Consider the following 21,833-nt stretch of genomic DNA (forward strand, 5'->3'; position numbering starts at 1 on the left):
CAGGAAGGAAAATGAGCACTCCAGAGATGAGGGACTGAGCAGCCTGGAGGATGATTAGACCCTTGTGTAGGCACTGGAATGAAAGGACATGAAGAAGTAGGAGTTGTGTTATGGGATCCTGAGGCCCATTATGGACCTCTGTCACCCCACCTGCTTACCTGAGCAATGAGTGTAGAAAGCCCTTCTGAGAAAGCCAGGAGTAATGAAGGGATTCCTGGGCCCTTCCTTTCTTTAGGAAGTTTATTTTTTAAATGTGTATGTGTACGTCTGTCTGTCTGTCTGTGCATATGAACACGTGTGAGGTTGCTGGTATAGTTCAGAAGAGGGGGGTCACATCCTCTGGAACTAGAGTTATAGGCAGATGTGAGGCACCTGATGTGGATGTTGGGAACCAAATTCTGGCCCCATGACAGAGCAGCAAGCGCTCCTAACTGTTAAGCCATCTTTCCAGCTTCCTTTAAAAAGTTTTAAGGACCGAAAAATGAGCCCTGTCTTGTCTAAGCAGGAGTAACAAACTGAAACAGGTGTGAGGGCTGGGAGGGAGCAGCTGGCCCTCGGATGTGCCTGCGTCCTGGAGCCCTAATCTCCCACACCCAGCAGGCTGTTTCCCGCCTGCCAATGCTGGGATAATGACCCATGGCAGAATGGGACACAGGACAGCAGCCTTAACCCTTCCTTCACATGCCACTATCAAGGGACCCTTCCCCAGCTAAACAGGCACCCCTACCAAACAAAGTGGAACAGAGCACTGGAAGGTGAAGTCATCAAACCCCTGTTCTGTGGCCTGAGAAACAGCCACAGCTATCCATGGCTGCCCAGAAGCCTGGCTGAGCCTCTGTTTGGGGCCTCATGGGAGTGGCATATGGCAATGTGACCCCAGAGCCAACCAAGCCTATTTGCTGAGGTTCCTGCTCTGGCCTGTGTCCAGGAGACAGAATCACAGGACTGGAATCAGCACCCTGGCAGTGGGAACATAAATGTCACTGGCCAAGGACTCAGGCCCTCATTCCTCTCCTTGGAGACTCAGAAAGTGACAGCATCAGCGAGTACACACACACACACACACACACACACACACACACACACACACACACACACACACCCTTGGCTGCTGGTTCTAATTTTGGAACTTTGGGTTGGAGTCCCAGGGGGTTACAGGAGCCCTGAGGGCTCATGCTAAGGGTGGCCTGGCCTGGCTCTTTGGAGAGCTGCCCTGGAGTGGCAGTTTTTCCCAGTTTGTGTCTTGGTTGGCTCTTGACTCAGAAGCTCTTTAAACCAGCATGGTCTGTTAGTACAGGGGCTTGGCTGCATTCAACCCCTAAGAATCCTAGGACAGAAGCATCTGCTCAGCTCTTGACCTTGACCGGGACGTTCATATAGGTTCTCGGAGACCTAGGAACCTGTACCTTGCTCCCCTGCTTTCCTCTAGCCTGGAATCAAGATCACCTCAGGCTCACTGGGCTCAGGCCCTACCTCAGATCCCCTGACGAGGCCAGGCTAGGAACAAGGATGATGGTGGGTATCTGTTTCATAAGCTGAACCACCAGAGGCAAAAAGGGCAAGTCAAAACCCACTTTAGCATCCCAGATCTCCTTCAGGGCTTGCAAAAACTGATCTGTAGCCACAGAGGGCCAAGCCCATGCAGCGGTGGGTAGAAAGGCATGCTATCTAAACTTCTGTGACCTGCACTCTGTGTTCTGCTCCTTTGTGAGATCTTCATACAAGCCCACCACACAAGCCCGTGACTCCTTAGTGAGCCACAGAGCCCCACAATGCTCTTCACAAATACTCTGACTGATGCTAAGTTCAAGGATAGTGCAGGTAGCAGAAGTGTGTCCCTGCAGATCCAGCAGCAGCTAGGATTGAGAGCCCATGTGAGGCCCCACTGAGTCTCAGGCTGCTGGAACAGGTGACAGGAGTATGGAGGAGGCTCTGCTGTGTGTCTAGTCAGCCTGGGACCAGCCTCCTGTTATGCCTCAGGCCCCTTCCAGCAGTTTTTCCAAAACTGACAGCCTCCATGTGCCTCTGACACCTTTGCTCTCCAACAGAGCCCACATGGTTTTGAGAGGAAAGACAGAGGCTTCCTGCCCAGAGGAATACTTACTAGTAACCCTGCTCCATAGACACCCCTGGATCTGTGACCTGTAGCTTGTAACAGTCTTCTCAGAAGCTGAGCCTTTCTGGATGAGAGTAGAATTCTGGGCAAGTATGAGCATGCCCATTGAATGGCCTCTGGGAGTGAACATCAGAGCTCTCCTCTTTGCTTAGAGACACTCCCCTTCAGTCTTGCATCCTTGGACCATGCCAGGTGATTGAGAGCAGTTTCTAAGCCTGGACTTCACTGAGAGCTGGCACACATCCCATCTGCTGGACTCTTAGAAGGTGAATTGGTATAAGCTGGGCTCCCTCATCTGGTGTTGGTCTGCAGTTGTGGGAATAGATTCTGCTTCCAGCCAAGACAATATGTGGGGTGGGACTTGTCCCCTCAAAAATAAAGAAGAAACAGTTAAAAACCAGAGAAAGATATGAGAGCCACTGAAAGTCAAGAAATGGTAGGGAACCCAAAGGGGGAAAACAATCACAGTGAGCCTCCAGGATGCAGTGCTGGGAAGGGAACCCCAGCAAGTTTGCAAGTCTCCTGAGGGGAGGAGATGGAGCTAGGAGCCTGGGAAAAGGTAAAGAGTGAGCCCCATAGCTGGGTAAGGTGGCACATGCCTTTAACCCCAGCTCAAGAGAGGCAGAGGCAGGCAGATCTCTGAGTTTGAGGCCAGCCTGGTCTACAGAGAGTTCCAGGACAGCCAAGGCTACACAGAGAAACCCTGTTGTGAAAAACTAAAAAGAAAAAGTGAGCCTCAGAGTCAATCAGTTGAGCAAAGGTCAGATTGTCCAGACCAAGACAGAGCCACTGGTATGCAAGATGGAGACACCTAGCTGGAGACCTCGAAATATACAGGGTATTGGCAGGGTTCTCTTAGTAGTTCAGAATAATTAACCTGAATTTAAGCCACACCCAAGAAGTCCTGAAAACAAAAACCCAGATGGAAGGCACCATCTCTAAGCAAGTAACCATCAAGAACATTTCAATGGACACAACATAAAGACCTCAACAGGGCACACAATTCATGGTGTCTGGAGTCTGATGAAAGACTGGGAAGGGCTGAGGGTACAGCTCAGCAAGGAGGATTAGCACTCTGGAGGCCCTGTGCTCTACCATCACACTGCTAAGTAAGTCAGCAATCAAGCAAAGGATACAGGGAAATACATCCCAAAATGAGGAAAAAGTTCAGCTGGGCAGTGGTGTTGAATGTGGTTAATATCAGCGTTTGGGAGGCAGAGGCAGGTAGATCTCTATGTTCAAGGCCAGCCTGGTCTACAGCTCGAGTTCCAAGACAGCCAGGGCTACACAGAGAAACTTGTCTTGGAAAAGGGAGTGGGGTGGAGAGAGGGACAGGGAGAGAGAGAAGAAAATTCAAATTCAATCAAAACCAAAGAAACAAGATGGGAGAGAGGAGAGCCACTGACAAGAGCATGGGGACAGCTGCAGCTGGACTCAGTGGTCGCTAGGAAAGCTAAGGGGCGTGCAGAGTCCTGGGAGGCTCTCAGAAGTCAGGTCAAACGTGCAGGGACAAGTGGGGCTCAGTCCCGTCAAGAACATGGACCCGCTGTGTGTAAGGACCTGGATGGCACACATCTGCAAAATAGTCCAGGAGTTGGCAGGGATGAAACCAACCCATCCAAAATGAAAACCTTCCTGAGGAGTGGAGGAACCTTGAAAAAAAGAAGCATGGAGATGGCCTTCAGATCATCCCAAGAGTCGAGAGAGATGAGATAAGCAGAATGCACAGGGAGCTAGACCCTAAAAGGAGAGAGAGCAAGTGGGAACAGGAAATGATGGCCAAGCTTGTGTTGTGTTGAGCTTTAAAAAATTTTTATATTATTATTATTATTACTACTATTATTGTATATGTGTGATATGAGTGTGAATGTGGGCACATGTCATGGCATGAATGTGGAGGTCAAATTTTAGAAGTCAGTTCTCTTTCCATCATGGGACCCAAGGGTTGTCAGTCAGGCTTGTGCAGCAGATGCTTTCACCCACTGCCAGCCTCTTTGATTTTTAGACAGGGCTTCAGGTTGCCCAGGCTGGCTTTGAACTCCTAATTCTCATGCCTTCACCTTCCAAATGCTGGGATTCAAACGTTGGGAGGGGATGAAGAATGAGGGTGGATTTTGGTTTTTCTGGACATAGTTTCTCTGTGTGTATTTCTGGATGTCCTGGAACTTACTCAGTAGACCAGGCTGGCCTCAAACTCATGAGATCTGCCTGCCTCTGCCTCTGCCTCCCAAGTGCTGGGATTAAAGGTGTGTGCCACCCCACCACTGCCTTTTCATTAGGGCAAACTTTTAAAATTTGTGATGGAAGCCAGGCAGTGGTGGTGCACGCCTTTAATCCCAGCACTCGGGAGGCAGAAGCAGGCAGATCTCTGTGAGTTCAAGGCCAGCCTGGGCTACAGGTGAGTTCCAGGACAGGTGCAAAGCTACACAGAGAAACCTTGTCTCAAAAATCAAAAAAAAAAAACAAAACAAAACAAAAAGATGGAAATAAGAATTCACACCAGGAGTCCCAATCATAAAAACATGAAGAAGACAAGCATGATGGAGCATTCCTAATATCCCAACATTCAGTATTCCAGGCCAACTTGGGCTACGTGACCTCAGTTCTTTTTTTTTTTTTCCTTTCTTTCTCTCTCTCTTTTTTTTTTTTTAATTTATTCAGGGGCTGGAGAGATGGCTCAGTGGTTAAGAGCATTGGCTGCTCTTCCAGAGGTCCTGAGTTCAATTCCCAGCAATCACATGGTGGCTCCCAGCCATCTGTAATGAGATCTGGTGCCCTCTTCTGTCATGCAGGATACATGCAGATAGAGCACTCATCTACATAAAATACATAAATAAATCTTTATTTAAAAAAAAAGATTTATTCATTATGTATACAGTGTTCTGCCTGCATGTATGCCTGCAGGCCAGACGAGGGCACCAGATCTCATTACAGATGGTTGTGGGCCACCATGTGGTTGCTGGGACTTGAACTCAGGCCCTCTGGAAGAGCAGCCAGTGCTCTTAACCTCTGATCCATCTGTCCAGTCCATGGCCTCATTTCAAAACAGAGGGTTGGAGGTGTAGCTCAGTTGGTAGCATACTTGCCTAGCACGCACATAGTCCTGGGTTCAGTGCAGGGCACCCCACAAACTGAGCTGGTGTACATATACAGTCCCAGCACTCTGGAGGTAGAGGCTGGAGGATGAGGAGTTCGAAACCATCCTTGGCTATATCGCCAGTTCAAAGCTAGCCCACAATACATGAGACCCTGTCTCAAAAAAGTGAAAGAAAAACTGAAAAAAACTCTTAGAGGAGGTCATGAAGAATGGAGGGGCTTCCAGGTTTATTTACTCAAGGATGCCAGCCCAGCTTATGCCCCCCCTGCCCAGGTTGGCAACAGTCTCCTCAGCTGGTCTGAGTCTCCTGCTGAGCCCACCCTGTGTATACTGTTCTTATCGAACCCATGACTTTGGGGCCAGTGGGAACCTTTCCCTCACACAGCTACCAAGTACTATAGAGTGGCCCACTTCTCAGACCATTTCTCAGGTCTCCTTGAAGCCTGGCCTCAGGCCTGACCAACACATGTCTTCCTTCACTGCCCAGTTAACCACCAGCTCTGACGCCAGCTCCTGCCTGGCTGTGTCTGGCCTCCTCAAAGCCCTGGGGCTTTCTAAAAACTCTTAGAACTCTCAGGATTCTTGTAACCCCCTTTATTTCTCTTAAAGCTGGCAGCCTGACAGACTCTAGTTATTCCTGCTGCTGCTAAATTATTTATCTCTTCCCCTTTAAGGTACTCTTGGGGCCCAGCCTAGGCCGTTTTCCCTACTTAAAATGAAGTCATTTTAAAATCTTTTGTCTTTAATTTTTTATCACCCAAACCAGGCATGTAGTCTTTAAGTTTGTCAAGGGATCAGAACCTGCCGGTCACTTAAGCCCCACCTGGACAGGGACCCTCCACACCATCCCAAGCTCTGCGTTGGCTGTTTTCCACCTTGGTCCACTAGTGACAGGAAATCAGCTGCCCCAGATTGGAGGGCCAGGGTCAAGGAGGAGGCCCAAGCGGCTGGAGTTCTGAGGCTCCTCCCCGTCCAGAGGGACCCATCCTTCAGCATGCAGCCCAGCTTAACACATCTGGGATGGAGGCCAGGTGTTTACATGGGGCCAGCATCCTCACCCTCCCATCAGGGAAGAGAAGAGGCTGAGAACCCAATTCATTCAGAGACCCAAACCCAGGATGTGCCAGAGGGCCCCATTTTGCCACGTGTACTGGCCACATTCAGCAGGGCCTTGCCAGGTCCTCCTCAGATGACCCACCCGGGCAGCTGGTCCTTCTTTGGGGTGTGTCTCAAAAGCTGGACCAGCCCTCATTGGCCTTTTTCAGAGCCTGAGGGTGTGGGCCCTGGGCCCCATGTAGGACTTGGGCTTAAGTCTGAAGCATGTGAGAGACAGGGGCTGTACCTACATTGGGGATCCCTCAGGTTTCTCAGGGACCCTGTGGGCAGCAGTGAAGGTCTCCATCTCTCAGGCCCAGGAGCCAGAGCAGAGCCTCTGGATAAAGGGTTCCAGAATGGGACCTTTTTCTACCTTTGTCCTTTTCCTCCCACTCTGAGATCTCCCAGGTGATACTGGCCTTTGTTTTTTGAGGGATCACTTGGGTGCCTCAGCTTCGTCACATCTCTTTGAGTGTGTATGTAGACCAGTGGACAACCTTGGATGCCATCCTCAGGAACACTGTCCACCTCCTTTGAGACAAGGTCTCTCATTGGCCTGGAGTTCACCAATTAGGCTAGACTGGAAGGCCAGCAAGCTCCAGGGGTCCTCTGTCCCCACCTCCCCATGCTAGGGTCACAAATACACGCCACCATATCTGACATTTTACTGGGGATTGAACTGGGGTCCTTGTGCTTCCAGAGCAACAGCTTTGCTGACTGGGCCAACTCCCCAGCCCCTTGAGTCACCTCTTCCTGAAAGATGGATGTATTCCTTGGCAACCTCCAAGCAGGTCCAGACCTCAGCTGTTCTCAGACCAGCTCCTAACTCCTCCCTATGTGCTAGGCTGGGTATGAGAACCTCTCGCATCCCAAAAACTATACCTTGGTTCTGAGGAGGCAAGACTGTCCAGAGTCATGGAGTGGTTGTGACACACCTGCCCAGCAGTTTTGGGATTATGAGGCATCAGAGCTCTATCGGTGAGGCCTAGAGTGCAGAAAGCCAGGAATGGGCTGCTTGAGAGAATTCTCAAAGAGTAGATGCCACAACCAGAGCCTGGGGATGTGAGCATGCAGCCTCGGAAGACAGAGGGGAGCCTTAGAGAAGGCGGGACACATGGGGGCCACCAGGCTCTGCTGCGCTGGGGCCCAGAACTGCCCCAGAACCGCTGGCCTTGGTTTGGGTGAAATCGACACCCAAAGAGGACAGGGCAGAATACTCAGGGGTTCCTCCTCTTCTCCCCACAGGCCTGATGGGACCACAGTTGAGCCATCAACATCTGCGTATCGAGGTAGGCATTTTGGTGTGGACCGCAAAGAAGCCCATCACTGTACTTACAAAGGCAGAGGCAAACAGTGTCTGGGGACAGGCGCTGCTTCCTGCCGATATAGACCTGGGGGTGGGGTGGGGGGGAGGCAGATGCCCAGGTATCCTAGAGGTGGATGGAGGTGTGTGGGCTGTGAGTAGAGGAAAAATTACAAGCACCTTCCAGGCCTTATGAACAGGGGCCAAGGCTGTGAGGCAGCCAGGAAGATTCACAGGTAAGAAGAATGTTCCAGAAAGGAAGGAGCTGAGTAGGGTAGGGACCTTGGGTAACTAAGTGTGATAGGGGTGGGAGGTGTGGGCCCTCCTCACCATTTCAGAAGAGTAGCTGCCAAGGTAGTGGCTGAACTGGCAAAGGACCAGACCACAATGAGGCCATCAGCAGCTGGACCTGAAGGGTATGGGGACCACAAAGTGGCCATGAGTCTCAGACTCTCAGACCTAGCACAGAATCCCTGCCTGTTGGTCTGCCTGACACCCCCTTTAGACAGTAAGATGAATCTTTGGGCTCTAGGGTGTCAGCCAGCAGAGCCCTGGGCTTGGGAAAAGGGTCGCCGGTCCAGGGCTTATTCAGAGCTGTGATAGTCGCAGGGACTGGACAGTGCCGAAGCTGGACCTGGGCCTCTGGCCAAAGCCCCTCTTGTCAAGTTGCTCTCAGCTTTGGGGAAGCCGTCAAGCCCGGGCCCGCCTCTCTGTGCCAGAGAGCCAGAGAAGCCAAAGCCTTTCCTTCCTCAGAACACGGGACTGAAATTATTTCTCTAGACAAAGTTCCATCCCCTAAAAGTGACCAAGCTCTGGGCAGCTGACATGGGTGCTCATCTGCCTGGCCCAAAAACTTAACCCTTGTCCCAGCATCTCTGGGATCCTGATGGGAGGCCAATAGGCTGCGTGATGCTGACCCATCTCACATAGGGTCTGGGAAGTCTAAGAAATCAGCCACTCACAGCTCTGGCCCAGCACTCAGGAAGTAGAGGCAGTTTGAGGTCTACAGAGCAAGTTCCAAGACAGCCAGAAATACAGAGAAACCCTATCTAAAAAAAAAAAAAGCCTCGAACGGGGGCGGGGGTGGGGGGTGGGGATGGGGAGTGGATTGAGCATCATCACTCAAACCCATTGCTGAGCCTGTAGGTGGCCCTGGGGGAAAGCTCCCACCACACTTACCTCTGGACAGTGAGAAGAATCTTTGATCTCCAAGGCCTCTGCCGGCAGAACTCTAGGCCTGATTTATACTTGTGTGGTAGCTCCAGGGACTGAGGGCTCCACACTGGGTAAGGCCAGGTGACAGCCAAGCCCCTCGGCAAGAGCTGGCCTGGGGGACAGTTTGGTGTCAGGGCCAGGCCTTCAGTGCACACACCAGCCAGCACTTCTCATGCCAGTCTTTTGCATCTGATGGGGACAGGCCCCAGGAACAGGGTCAGATCAGGCCTGTGGCCTGGTTCTGCGGCCATGGCCGTGAGCTCACACTGGCTCCCCAGACCGGTACCCTTGGCCAAGCCTGGTGCAGCTGCATGTTCCTGGGACCGCCTAGAGATGGGCTGCTTGGGAACACTGTGGCGTCGCTATGCAGGGCTTTTCTTCCAGCTGCCAGAGACCCTGGCCTGTTGCCTGCGCTTTACTGGTGGAACATGCGGCCCCCTCCCCAAGTATCCCAGCCCCAGCTCATGGGCCTCCTAGAGCCAGTTTCTCTGAAGAAACTGACCCAAGGCCAAGCACACTCCTCCAGCCCCCAGGCTCTCTCATCCTGTCCAGGAAGACATAACCCTCAGCTTAGCCAGAATGGAGGGTAACCGCTTGCTCAGTGGCTGGAATGTCACTCGGCTGGGCTCTGCTGCGCTTGGTGGTGGGAGCCTGCTCCAGCCCAGTTTCAGCTGCGGCCACATTCCTGGTGTGAGCCTGGGCCAGCCAAGGAGCTTTTTCCACACTCTGGTGCCAGCCCCAGCGGGCTCAGGGGAGGGAGAGAGGGCCGTTTCTATGGCAACTTTCCTTTTTGTTATTTCTTATTTTCTTTTTTATGGTTTCTTCAACTTTGAAGCTCTCCAGACAGTTTACAGACTGTGGAAAGGAAAAGTGCTTTCTCTCCCCCAGCCCCCCAGGCTTTCTCTCCCCCAGCCCCCCAGGCTTTCCCTCCCCCAGCCCCTGAGGCTTTCCCTGCCCCAGCCCCCCAGGCTTTCCCTCCCCCAGGCTTTCCCTCCCCCAGCCCCCCAGGCTTTCCCTCCCCCCAGCCCCCCAGGCTTTCCCTCCCCCAGCCCCCCAGGCTTTCCCTCCCCCAGGCTTTCCCTCCCCCAGGCTTTCCCTCCCCCAGCCCCCCAGGCTTTCCCTCCCCCAGCCCCCCCCAGGCTTTCCCTCCCCCAGCCCCCCCAGGCTTTCCCTCCCCCAGCCCCCCAGGCTTTCCCTCCCCCAGCCTGGGCCTCAGGACCCCATCAAGCACCTCAAACCTTCAGAGTCCCCGCTATTTCTTAAACATTTAGAGAAAATGAATGTATTTTCTCCAAAAACAGTGTAGACAAGTATTTACAAAAAGACTCAGCCACGTGGCCTAATTAGCATTTGGGAGCAGGGGTCTCTGTCGCTTGACTCTGAGGCTGTCCACACATCTGTTCTCTCCCAACACCACCACTTACTTCAATCTCCAGGTTGCCTGGGTCTGAAAAGCTGGTTTCTCTGCCCCAAACACGTGTCTTTACCTTGCTGACCAAACACCCAGCCTCAGGATGGCAGTCTGGCCCAGGGTCCTAATGTAGGAGCCTGAGAAAACAGTGGCAGGAAGAGACTACAGGCTGAGATACTCAAGGGATGGTGAGGAGCCTGGGCTATAGTGGCCATACTAGCCTGAGATATCCCTCCCCATCCTCACAGGGGAGTATGTGGTCATGGTCTGTGATGTGACTACTCCTCCGTTCCTGGGCCATAGGCTGCCCACCACCTTCAAACACTTGCGAGTCTTGGCAAAGAGGGACAGCCAGTGGCCCCATGTCCCTGAAGATCACCCAGAAGCTCTAAGCTAGAAACCACTCCTTTCCTGTGGACATAAAGGAGCCAGTAACACCCTCAAGGGAAGGCCACCCTCCCTTGAATGGAGGTTCATGCTGCCTCCCCCAGGGACCACAGCCTGGGAGTTGGGAGCTGGCTCACGTGAGCCCCACGGCTACTGACTTCAATAAAACTCGCCACACCAACTTGGAGTAGCATGTTCGTGGGGCCCCTTCCAGCAGGCCTGGGCCTTGGTCCTGAGCTGAGCTGGAGTTCAGTGGGACACAGGAAGGGACTCAGTGCCCTGTGCCCTTTGAGAACCCTCATATCTGCCCTACCCACACTATTGCCAGGCCCATGGAGGTCTGCAATACATTTCTGTGAAGGCAGAGACTGGGGGCAGCCATGCCACTCAGCATGGCCAACCTCAGGTCAGATTCCCACGGCATTGCAAAGTGAAGAGGCTTTCTTGCCTAGTCCTCTCCAGCATTGGAAAGGTAGGGTAGTTGGAGAGAATCTCACAATTACTACTAAGGGGCACACTGGCTGCTGAGGAGGCCAAGAGCAGCTGGCCATTAGCCCACACAGAAGGCGTCCCTGGGAGGGCTTACTCCATTACAGAAACCCCCTCTTCCTGGCTTCAGAACTATGGCTGTCAACCCTTAGCTGGCTGGGCCTACTCGTCCATATGTGGACCCAACTGGGCAATGCAGGACATGGCACTGCCTCATCCTGGCCCACCCCCTCCTGGGTTACCCTAGTCACTTGCCAGCACGGCCTACCCTCTTACCTGGCCAACTGCTCCCTTTTTCCTGAAGAAATTAAGCCACAGGAAGGGGCATCAGAGCTCAGCTTCTGCCCTGATGACACATGCCAGGTCTGTCCCCAGTACACTAGCAATGTCCACAGAAATAGCCGCTGCATGTTGCCCAGGGACTTCCCCACTGGATCCTTGGGGCAGATTACTGCTCCACAGACCCCCATGCCCTCTTTGCCCTGCCCCCGTGGCACTGCAGCCCATCTAGAGAGACACTGTGCCTCTAAAGCCCTGGGACATGAGACACTAAGCCAGTGACTCTCCAGGAAATCATAGGAGCAAGACAGGTGACTACCCTCTCTGTTTTCCCAAGGCCCCAGTCAAGGTCAGTGTCCTCGGTTTGGATGCCGTGATAGGCCTCAGAGCTGAACCCACAGTTCTCAGCCCTGCTGTCCACTATGCAGAGCCTGAGCTGAGGTGAGCTTGGGCTTCTGACACCAGTGACCCAAAGGTGCCTCAGTTCACAAGTTCACCTTTGACCGGGTCACAGGAGGTCTTTGGACCCACCCTCTGCCTATCTCTCAAACTACTTCTGAGCATCACTTCCTGAGTCTGCCCTTCAGACACAGTACAACATTCTGTAGCTCCTTTCTCCTCCTCAAGATGAACCCACATTTCTGTCAAAAGAAAAACAAAGAAAATGATGTTTCAATTTAGGAAGGAAAATGGCTGGGAACGAGCAGCGGCAGCTGCCGTTTCCCAGCCCATCGTCAGGCGTCCTTCGGTATTTAATTCCCCAAAAGCACACTCAGCTTTTAAAGTCACAAAACCCTCGTCAGGAAACTTGTAGTCACTGCTCTGTGTGGGATATGGCAGGCAGGACTTGTGCCACGGTGGCTTTTCTGCAGACGTCAGGCCTGTCCCGGCAAGGGAGGCCAGGTGGGGCCGCTTCCCATCACAGACCCTCTGCAAACAGACAGCTCCAGCCTACCCGCCCACACAGTTGTCAGCAAACCTGCCAGATGATCAGGGTCTAGTGGTCCAGGCAAGACCCCTGCCTCCCCTGCCCTAGCTTCCTGATGGGGCCTTTGAGGATCTGAGAGGTCACACTGACTTCTTATCCTTGTCTCAGGACATTGGGGTAGCCATAGTACCCAGACAGACACTGCCTCTTCTGGCCAAGAATATCTACACCAGCAAATGCTGGTCTCCTGAAAACTGTGGTCCCTGGGCCTGGCCTGGCCCTCCATGAGGCCAGGACAGGAACAGGAGCAGATGCTTTTGTCTATAGCTCCACCTCCACCCTGCCCCAGCCAAGTGGTCCAAGCATATGAAATTTGAACACCCAAAAAGAGTTCTAGAGCCAAGCCTGTGGCATATAATCCCAGCACTTAGGAGGATTGTTGTGCATTCAAGTCCAGCCTTGGCTATACAGACAGACCCTATCTGTAAACAAGAAGGGCAAAATAAATAAATAAATAAATAAATAAATAAATAAATAAATAAATAAATAAATAAATAAATTCAGGGTAGAGGAGATAGCTCATTGGTAATATGCTTGCCTTGAAGCAGGAGGACCTGAGTTTGATCTCCAGAACTCATAAAAAAATAAAAAGCCCCTCCTTACCCACTGGAAAGTTATGGCACATACCTCTAATCCCAGCACTAGGGAGGCAAAGGCAGCCAGATCTCTGAGCTTGATCAGCCTGGTTTACAGAGCATGTTACAGAACTGCCAAGGTTACACAGAGAAACCCTGTCTCAAAACAAAAATATAGAAATGTTATCCCCCCCCAAAAAGGCCAAGTGGTGCACACTTGTAGTCCCAGCCAGCTCTGGGGAGGTGGCTGGCCTACTTGGCACACTCCAGTCTAGTGAGGTATCATGCCTCTAAATAAACAAGGTGGAATGTGCCTGAGGAACAGCACCTTAGCAATGACACTCAAGATTGTCCTCTGACCGCCACACACACTTGAACATATGTGCTCCCACACATATGCATAAATACAAATGAGTTCATCAGGACAGGTCTTAGGTATAGACACCTGCTGTGGGATGTTCTGTAGGTCCTGTGGGAGCCCATTCTCAGGTTCTTTGTGGCGTTACCCAGCAGATCCGTATAGAGGATGATTAGGACCATGGGCCTGAGTGCAGGTGTTTGAGATGGTCTGCACTTGGCTGTGCTGGGGGATGGTCTGTATGTCAAGTTGCTCTGATTGGTTAATAAATAAAACCTGATCGGCCGTGGCTAGGCAGGAAAGATAAGCGGGACTAACAGAGAGGAGATATAAAAGGACAGAAAGGCAGAAGGAGACGCTGCAGCCGCTGCAATGACCAGAGAGGCTGCAGCCGCCGCCATGACCAGCAGCATGTGAAGACGCCAGTAAGCCAACAGCCACATGGCAAGGTATAGATGTATGGAAATGGATCAATTTAAGATAAAAGCACAGTTAGCAAGATAAGGACAGTTAGCAGGAAGCCTGCCACGGCCATGTGGTTTGAAAGCAATATAAGTGTCTGTGTTTACTTGGTTGGGTCTGAGCGGCTGTGGGACTGGCGGGTGACAGAGGTTTGTCCTGACTGTGGGCGAGGCGGAAAAATCAAGCTACAGACACCTGCTTGAGGAAGTTGAGCATCCAGCCTAGCCCAGTGCAAGAACTGCAGAGTACACAGCTTACAGCTCCTCAGTGCCCTGCCACTGGAGAGACCGACCTCCAGCCCACAGGCCACTCAAGCCCCAAGACTTCACTGGGCAGCAGCATGGTCAGGCTGACCTCTTGGGCAGTACTGAAGCCTGGGGATCCCATCCTGAGGGTCCTTCGCTATCCTGGGGTTGGGTGTGTCATTTCCAAAGGTGACTAAGGGTGCAGCTCCCACAACTCAGGCTCTGCCATCCAGTAACCCCCACTCCAGATTTGTCTGTCCCCTGTGGGATCCCTTCTTCTATGATAGACTAGGGTGGTGGCCCAGCAGGAGCACATGTCCAGGGAGTGACTGTACCCCAGCTGTCCTATCTTGATCTGGGTACCCACCATCGGGAAACTTGAGCCTGTGGCTAAGGTAAGTGAATACAGGTCTGGCCATAGCTCTGAGAATGTGGTGGCCTCACGTCTATCCAGAGGCCTGATGCCTAGCACAATAACAGCCGTAGCTTCTGTCCTGTCTGGGTAGATTCCCTTCTGTGGGTGGGAGGGACCAGGTGGTTGGGCTCCAGGGCTTTGGGAGCAGCAGCACTTCTGACAGGAACCATATTGAGTCAGTCCCCTCTCTGACTGACATAGATGAGCCTGGCAGAAACCATGGACTGCTGGGAGACCCTGCAGGAGTGTGACAGAGCCTCTGGGTTCCTCCCTGGGAACCAGTAGCTCTTGGATCCCCAAACACTCCAGACATGCTGTCGTCACTTGGGGACTGGCAGGGGGACAAGTTAAAGTGCATGAACCACCCTCCCCACCCCAGCACAGGGAGAAGCTTCAACACCAGACAAAGCCTTTCTCCTTTATGTCTTCTAACCTCTGACTCCTCCAGGGGGGAAACTGTTGGTCTGCCTGCCCATCACTCACTTAACAGATAATGAGATACGGAGCACCAAGGCAGGGCACTTCAAATGTGCGTGTTTAAGATACAGAGAGAGAGAGAGACAAAGACAGGGATGGGAAGTAGGAGAGGGAGGAGACATTCAAGGAAGGAAAAAAGGAGGCAAGGAGACAGGGTCTGAGAAAAGAGGAAGAACAACTCAGGGAAGGAGAACTGCCTGCCCCTCACCCAAGCGTCCAGAGTCATCTCAGAGAGCTGGCCCTCCAGGTCACCTGGGACACATCTGGGGTCAGCAGAGGACAGCATGACCAGGACTCAGCCTGGAACTAGGCTGGCCTGCCTGGTCTGTGCCGCCCTCACCCGGGGCCTGTTTGGCTAGGTGGCCATAGCTCCTCCCAGCCTCTCTCACTGGCCAGGCTGGTCACTCAGGACACTCTGGGGAGGCCTCCCCAAGCCCTGTCTACAGCCCGGGCAGGTTGCCTGGTCTTGGTGCCAGGCGGGTGTGAGGCCAGCTGTGCTCAGCCTGGGCCCCTCCCAGCAAGGGCTTCCTGGAGGTTCCAGGGCCAAGCCTGCCAGACCGGTTCCTACACAGCCTGGCCAATCCTGCCAGTTCACGGGGAGCCCTTGATCCTGGAGAGTATTATGGTAGTCCCCAGGCCTACCCCCAACAAGACCACTACCCAGGAGACAGTTTCCAGTGGTGGCTGGCAGGCCTGCTCCTTTCTGCTCAGATTTCCTGGGGCAAGAACAGCCTCAAGCAGCCTCTCAGCCAGAGGGAATAGACCCTGGGGAGGGCGGGGAGATTCGGGCTGAGTCTGGAGGCCAGGTGAGGAAGGGACCGAGGAGCTGCTGGCCCTGTATAGGCCTTCAGGAACCAGACAGTGCAATGGGGAACACAAGAGTGTACGGGGTGGCCCACACCCATACACAGTGGCCTTGTCCAGGCGCTTCTTGACATAACATGAAGCCTATCTCTCTAAGGAGCAGACAGGCTGCCCTGTTGCCATGCCAGACACATGAAGACTATCACCAAAGCTGTCCATGCCCACCAAAGCTTTGGTAGGATCTGGCCGGCTGTTAGACCTCAGTCCTGAGGCCAGTCAGCCACAGGCCCTGCGCCTTCTGTGTCCATCCCCATGGATAGCTGCTCTCCCATGTGTCCACACAGGCCTCAGGTTGCCGCCTGAATCTGAGGGGTCCTCCCTCCTGCGGTGACAGTACAGTGGCAGGCTAGGGGCACAGGAGGCCAGACCCACTCCAGGCTCCTGAACCTTGGCTTCTGAGTCAACCACACCAGGGGCCCCAGCACAGAGCTGCATTACCCCCCCCCCCAGAGGGGATCCTGGGCTATAGGTCAAGGGCCCACCCAGTGTCTTTGTGCTGGGTGGAGGTGGGGTTAGACCAATTCAGGGTGTGTTGTTCCCAGCTGTCAGCCGGAGGTGCTCCTAGGATCAACTTTAAGAAACACACCTTAACTCAGCCATTGTTCCTCACTCCTGTCCAAAGATCCAGGGCCACCTCCCAGGGACTTCAGCAAGCTGACTTGAACTTCCAAGAGTTTCATGGGACAATTCTTTGTGAGAACTGTAGAGGACCAATTTCTGTGGAAGTAGTCAGGTGCTGGCAAAAGAAGCCCTGCAGGCTTGGCCTGGGACCCCAGAGATTGCTTGCAGCAAGCGCTCTTCTGGTTCTGGGTTGGGGACTGGACAGTACCCTACAGGGCAAGGCAGTGATTTTAAAAGGAGAGACTTGGAGAGCTGGGGAAAGGGACCTGGCTGTGGGCTGGGTAGGGCTCTACACAATCCCTCTGGACGGGAGAAGTGGGAAAGCAACAAGGATCCTAGTGTAACTTGGGATTCACTGCTCCCGTGGCATGTGCCGGGAGGATTCCGACCGCAAAGAGGCAACAAAACCTCCACGAATATGGGCTCCAGTCGTGGGATCCTGCTGGCTTGGATGGGAGGCTTTGGGAAGGACCCTCACTGGGGCCAGTGATGTGACTAAGGGCGGCAGCAGGCATTTGCTTAAGGCGACCAGACCCCATCTTAGATAGCACATAGGCTGCACCCCATGGCAGGGTTGGCGGGAATCTTCCCGTAAGGGCGCGACCCTCTCTGCCTAGACCACGAACGCGCATTCCGAGGCCAATCATGAACGTCCGACTGAGGGCCTGGACTCTGGCCGGGAGTCCCCGGGGCCCGACGCTGCAGGAAGTTGGGTTGCGCGCGGGGCGGCGCCGGGCTGCTCCCGCAGGGCTGTGCTCTCTCGTGGCAGCCGGAAGCCCCAGGCCCAACCCGTCGGAATCCGAGGCGGGCGGGGGAAGGGAAGCGCATGCGAGGCGGGGCGGGGCGGAGGCCGCGCGGCTGGTGGGCGGCGCCTGCCCTGCCTAGGCTGGTAGCCCAAGGTTTGGGACCTGACGGGACTTGGGGTCCGTCCAGAAATGATCCCGCAGTCTGAGGCCGCGGTTGGACAGCAGGAAGTCCCGCGCGGTCGTGCTTCCGCGCAGCAGGCGCCTCCGGGTCCGTTCGTCCTGGGCCAGCGGGAGCCTAGCGGGGCTACGGACTACGGCCCTCCACGCTGGTCCGAAGGGGCGGGAACAGGGGAAGTTGAAGGGGCGCGATGGTTACCCACCTCCCGGGGGTGTGTTGGAGGCGGCCGCACGAAGCCAGAAACCTGTTTTGTAGGTGAACACCGCGCTGGAGAGGTTCCTTCCTTGATTCCGGGGTGGAGGACACCCCCTTGTCTGAGAGACCTTGAGTTTTCAGCTCAGGCCGCCAGGCACTATTAATAGGAGATTCTAGCCCGGCTGCCATTGGGACCTCGGTAACTTGGGCCGCGGGGGAACCAACCCTGTGGGGAAGGCCGATGGTGCCTCCAGTACTTGATGGGGCAACTTCCTCAACCACCAGAGCTCCCCGCTCCACCCCCCATACAGAGTTCTTCTGTCTAGCCTTGGCTGTCCTGGAACTATCGCTGTAGACCAGGTTTGCCTCAAACTCAGAGATCTGCATGTCTCTGTCTACCACCGCTGCTCTGCCCACCAGAGCCTTTTTTTTTTTTTTTTTTTTTTTTGGTTTTTCGAGACAGGGTTTCTCTGTGTAGTTTTGGTGCCTGTCGTGGAACTCACTCTAGCCCAGGCTGGCCTCGAACTCAGAGATCCGCCTGCCTCTGCCTCCCAAGTGCTGGGATTAAAGGCGTGCGCCACCACCGCCCAGCTCCACCAGAGCCTCTTATTGGAGCTGTTCCTCCATAGAAACAGGAAATTGAGATGTGGACCACATGTCTATCCCATAAAGGCAGCAGGGTGAGGTTCTTGCTGCGGTGAACCCTGCCTCAAGCAGGAGCCCCATGTGTCCAAGCCCAGAGTGAGACACAGCACACAGGATCTTCCTCTGAATCCCGTGTCCTGGCCTTCCCAGATGTTCTAGGCCTTGTTGCTTTGCCTGACAAATCCATCTGGGTCTGAGCCTCTCCCCAAGGGTAAGGGGTGGGCACAAAGGACTGCCCCAGGGCCTGCAGATGTCCTTGGTCCCTTCTCCAATCTACTGCCCTGCACATGCATACGCAGTGCACACATGTACACATGCTAGAACAGACAAGTGTCCCAAGGACAAGAAACCTATATCCCACCACAGACACAAAGTACGTAGATTTGGACGCTCCCACAGCCGTGTTCCTGGCCCCTCTCATTTTGGTGGTACAGCTGCAGGGGGAAGGACTGGGGTGAAGGTACCTTTGTTTCCCTCTCTAGAGGCAGTCACCTCTAGTTCCTCAAGAGCCTGGGACAGCTAGTTCCCCCCAGCTCATCAGGCAGGCAGAGATCTGGGGATATATATTTTCCTTTAAGTAGCCAGTGTGGAACGGTTCCCACTGAGGAGCAGTTGCTGGATCAGGGCCCACTCGCAGAAGGAGCCCAGATGGGAAGGGGAGGCAGAGTCTGAGACTAGGCAGGTAAGAGGATAAACTTGAATGTTGGGGACAGACTGTCCGCTGATCATGGACACTTGAAATCCTCTGGGGTTCAGGACGGGGTTGACAGAAGGTGAACAGGGGGTGAACGGGCAGCTTGTAAGAGCCAGCACAGGACCCAGGAAGCATGAGAAACCCGGCTTGCCTAAGTGAGACTGGGTTAGTGGCCTGAGTCTGGCTAAGCTAAGCAGCTTCCTTTTTAGCAGTGGAACTGAGCACATGGCCCCTGACATTTGAGAGTTGCCATGGAACAGCTATAGGGAGGGCTGAGGGGCACCCTCAGGTCGGCCTTTGCTGGAGATCCTGGGAGGGTCCCCACATTAAGTTCCCTGATTCCCTTGGATGTATTGTCCCTGGTTTCCCAAATAGGCCTTTGTGTATCAAGATCAATGTGGACCAAAGCATGGGCCCAGCTTCCTGCCAGGTCCATACTCAGGGAGAGGGCGGCCCATCCCAAACTGGCCGGACACCTGGCCCAGTACAGGATACTATGAAGACAAGTTAGGCTAGCCAACTCCTCCTGCCTGTGCCCACCTGCAGTGGGCCACCTGTTCCAGGGCTTGGTGCCCCTGACGCCAAGACTCCTACCAACCTGGCACAGGCCTGATCACAGATGGCCTTATGTGTCACCAAGACCATGGGGTGGCAGGGGTGGACAGGCATCCAGGCCTCAAATATCCCCGTCCTCATCCCCTCCCCAGGGTCACCTGGCTGGGGAGAGGGGAAACAATGAATTTTCGCCACGTACTGGGTGTCTGTGGGGCAAGTTTCCATGCCTAGCATCTTGAGTCACAACTCTGCCTTTTGCTTTTGGAGTCTACTTCTTGTACAGAATGGACTCCAGGGCTTCCAGACACCTAGGCCACCAAAAACAGGACCAGAACTCTTGCAGAGCAGGCAGAGTCCTTTTCTAACTCAGGCCTGCACGGTGGGGCCAGGGAGAAGTCTGTGGCCCCAGGACAGGCTTCAAAGCAGGTGCCAGGCAGGTATAGACAGAGGTGGCAGGCCTAGGTCAGGGTCTGGGCTGGATGGCCTGAGGGAGGAGATGGGCCTCTGGACAAGTGGGGCATGTAGAAGGTACAGGCTATCACTACAGAGGGAATGAGCAGGATGAAGGGCTGACCAGACTGGCTTTATACTAACAGGACATTGGTGATTGATTATGTACCCTAATAAAATTTGCCTGAAGATCAGAAAACAGAACAAGCCACTAGATTAAACAGATGCCAGGCAGTGGTGGCACACACCTTTAATCCTAGCACTCGGGAGGCAGAAGTCCGTCTGGATTTCTGTGAGTTCAAAGCCACCCTGGACTACATGAGATTGATTCAGTCTAGAAGAGAAACAGAGCCAGGCAGTGGTGGCATACACTTTGCCTTTAATCCCAGCATTAGGAAGGTTGAGACAGGAAGTGATGGCTGGGCAGAGAAACTCGTATATAAGGCATGAGACAGAAACTGAAGGCTTTTTCAGCTGGAGTCTTTCGGGTAAGGATTTCAATCAGAGGATTCGTGGAGTTGGTGAAATGTGGCAGTGGCTTGTTCCTGTCTCTCTGGCCTTTCAGCACTTACCCCAATATCTGGCACCAGGTTTCTTACTGTAAGACCTTTTAAGATTCAAGCAACACTTAGGCTTTCCATGGAAGAAGCCTGGGATCTGTATTTCCAAATAACAGCTTGTCTGGCCTGGGGCCAGCCCCCCTGACTCTAGGGTGGAAGGTAGGGCCAGGAGACAAGTAAGTCCAACTGCTAGTGGGCAAGGCAGGGTGTGACTCCTGGTGACCGAGTACAAGTGAAAATGTGGATGTCACAGAACATGGGTGGGAATTAGGACCACCTGAGAGCTGCCAGCTCTACTCAGGGGTTCCCTAGGTCTTGAGAAACTTGGAAACAGGTACCATCCAAGATGGGGTTTCAAGAGCTGCAGCTAAGTCCAGGGGCAGCCATGCCCATAGAGGCCCTGGCTGATGTAGGAGACCTCAGCCAGGCCTGGGATGGGGGGGGGGGGTTATTCACCCAGGCCTCTCCTCCTTCAACCCTTCCAGGGGTCCTGGTTCCCTTTGGATGTATTCTGGGCCAGGGGTACCCATAATTCTCTTAAGTTCACATCCAGAGATGAAGCCTAGGTCAACTCGAGACAGGAGGCTGATCTGAAGCCTTGCAGAAAGCTGCTGTTGGAGCTGAGAGCCCCAGGGCCAGCTGCATGCCTTTCCCCTGCCTCCTGCTCCTATAGATTCTGCTGCACTCGATGCCAAGGTTGTCTGCAATCAGGCCTTCCTCTGGCTACTCCTCATTTTTCATGCATCCATCCTACCAGTTATAGAGATGGCTTCTAACAGTCATCCATAGTCATTGAAAAGAACACATGTCCAGACCCCAGCCTCAGTAGGCCCTTGGTCACCCAGTGCTACAGCACAGCTCTTTTCTCAGTTCATGCCTAGGCTGCCAGACCCTCAGTGATGACCTGTGAGCTGCCCCACCACCCCCACCCCACACCCCTTGAGACAAGGTTCATAAGACAAATACACTAGGCTGTCCTGGAACTACGTAGACCCGTCTATCCTTAAACCTGTGGTGATTCAACTCTGTTGGTCTCTTTAGTGCTGGAGGCACCACCACACCAGGGTCCAACTGTTTTCTTCTGAACCCCTGGATATGGCGAATGGGAAGCCCGGCTAGGATGGACTTCTCCAGGCTAAGCCGCTTCTGCTCCTCTTTCTGCAGCTCTTAGGAGAACCTTCTGCCACCCGCCCCCCAAGCATGACGGGGAAGCCAAGTCAGATGGAGGGCTCTCCCCTCCCTGCCAGGAGGCACTGGGACAGGAAGAACTGGGGTACTGGTCTTGTGTGGCCGGCTGATGCCCCGCTCACAGGCTCCTGTGGTGAAGGCTGCGGACTCTGGGATAAGACTCTGGCTCCATGAAGGTTAACAGGAGGCAGGGAGGGCTGAACACGAGGGAGAAGCACTGGGTCT

The 21,833-nt window shown here is 53.8% G+C and overlaps 1 protein-coding gene across 11 annotated transcripts in view; it reads left to right on the plus strand.

Moving 5' to 3' along the window:
* Nucleotides 1-10,805, plus strand: part of Morn1 (MORN repeat containing 1) — a 59,604-nt gene extending 48,799 nt beyond the window's left edge. For all 11 annotated transcript variants that reach the window (XM_076565811.1, XM_076565812.1, XM_042272273.2 and 8 more), the window contains 2 exons: nt 7,554-7,597; nt 10,486-10,805. In XM_076565811.1, the coding sequence (XP_076421926.1) occupies nt 7,554-7,597; nt 10,486-10,634 (193 nt within the window). In that variant the 3' untranslated portion in view covers nt 10,635-10,805. The remainder of the gene's footprint in view (nt 1-7,553; nt 7,598-10,485) is intronic.
* Nucleotides 10,806-21,833: the final 11,028 nt, after the last annotated feature.

Source organism: Peromyscus maniculatus, chromosome 2, assembly GCF_049852395.1.
Source record: "Peromyscus maniculatus bairdii isolate BWxNUB_F1_BW_parent chromosome 2, HU_Pman_BW_mat_3.1, whole genome shotgun sequence".
Classification (NCBI taxonomy): Eukaryota; Metazoa; Chordata; class Mammalia; order Rodentia; family Cricetidae; genus Peromyscus; species Peromyscus maniculatus.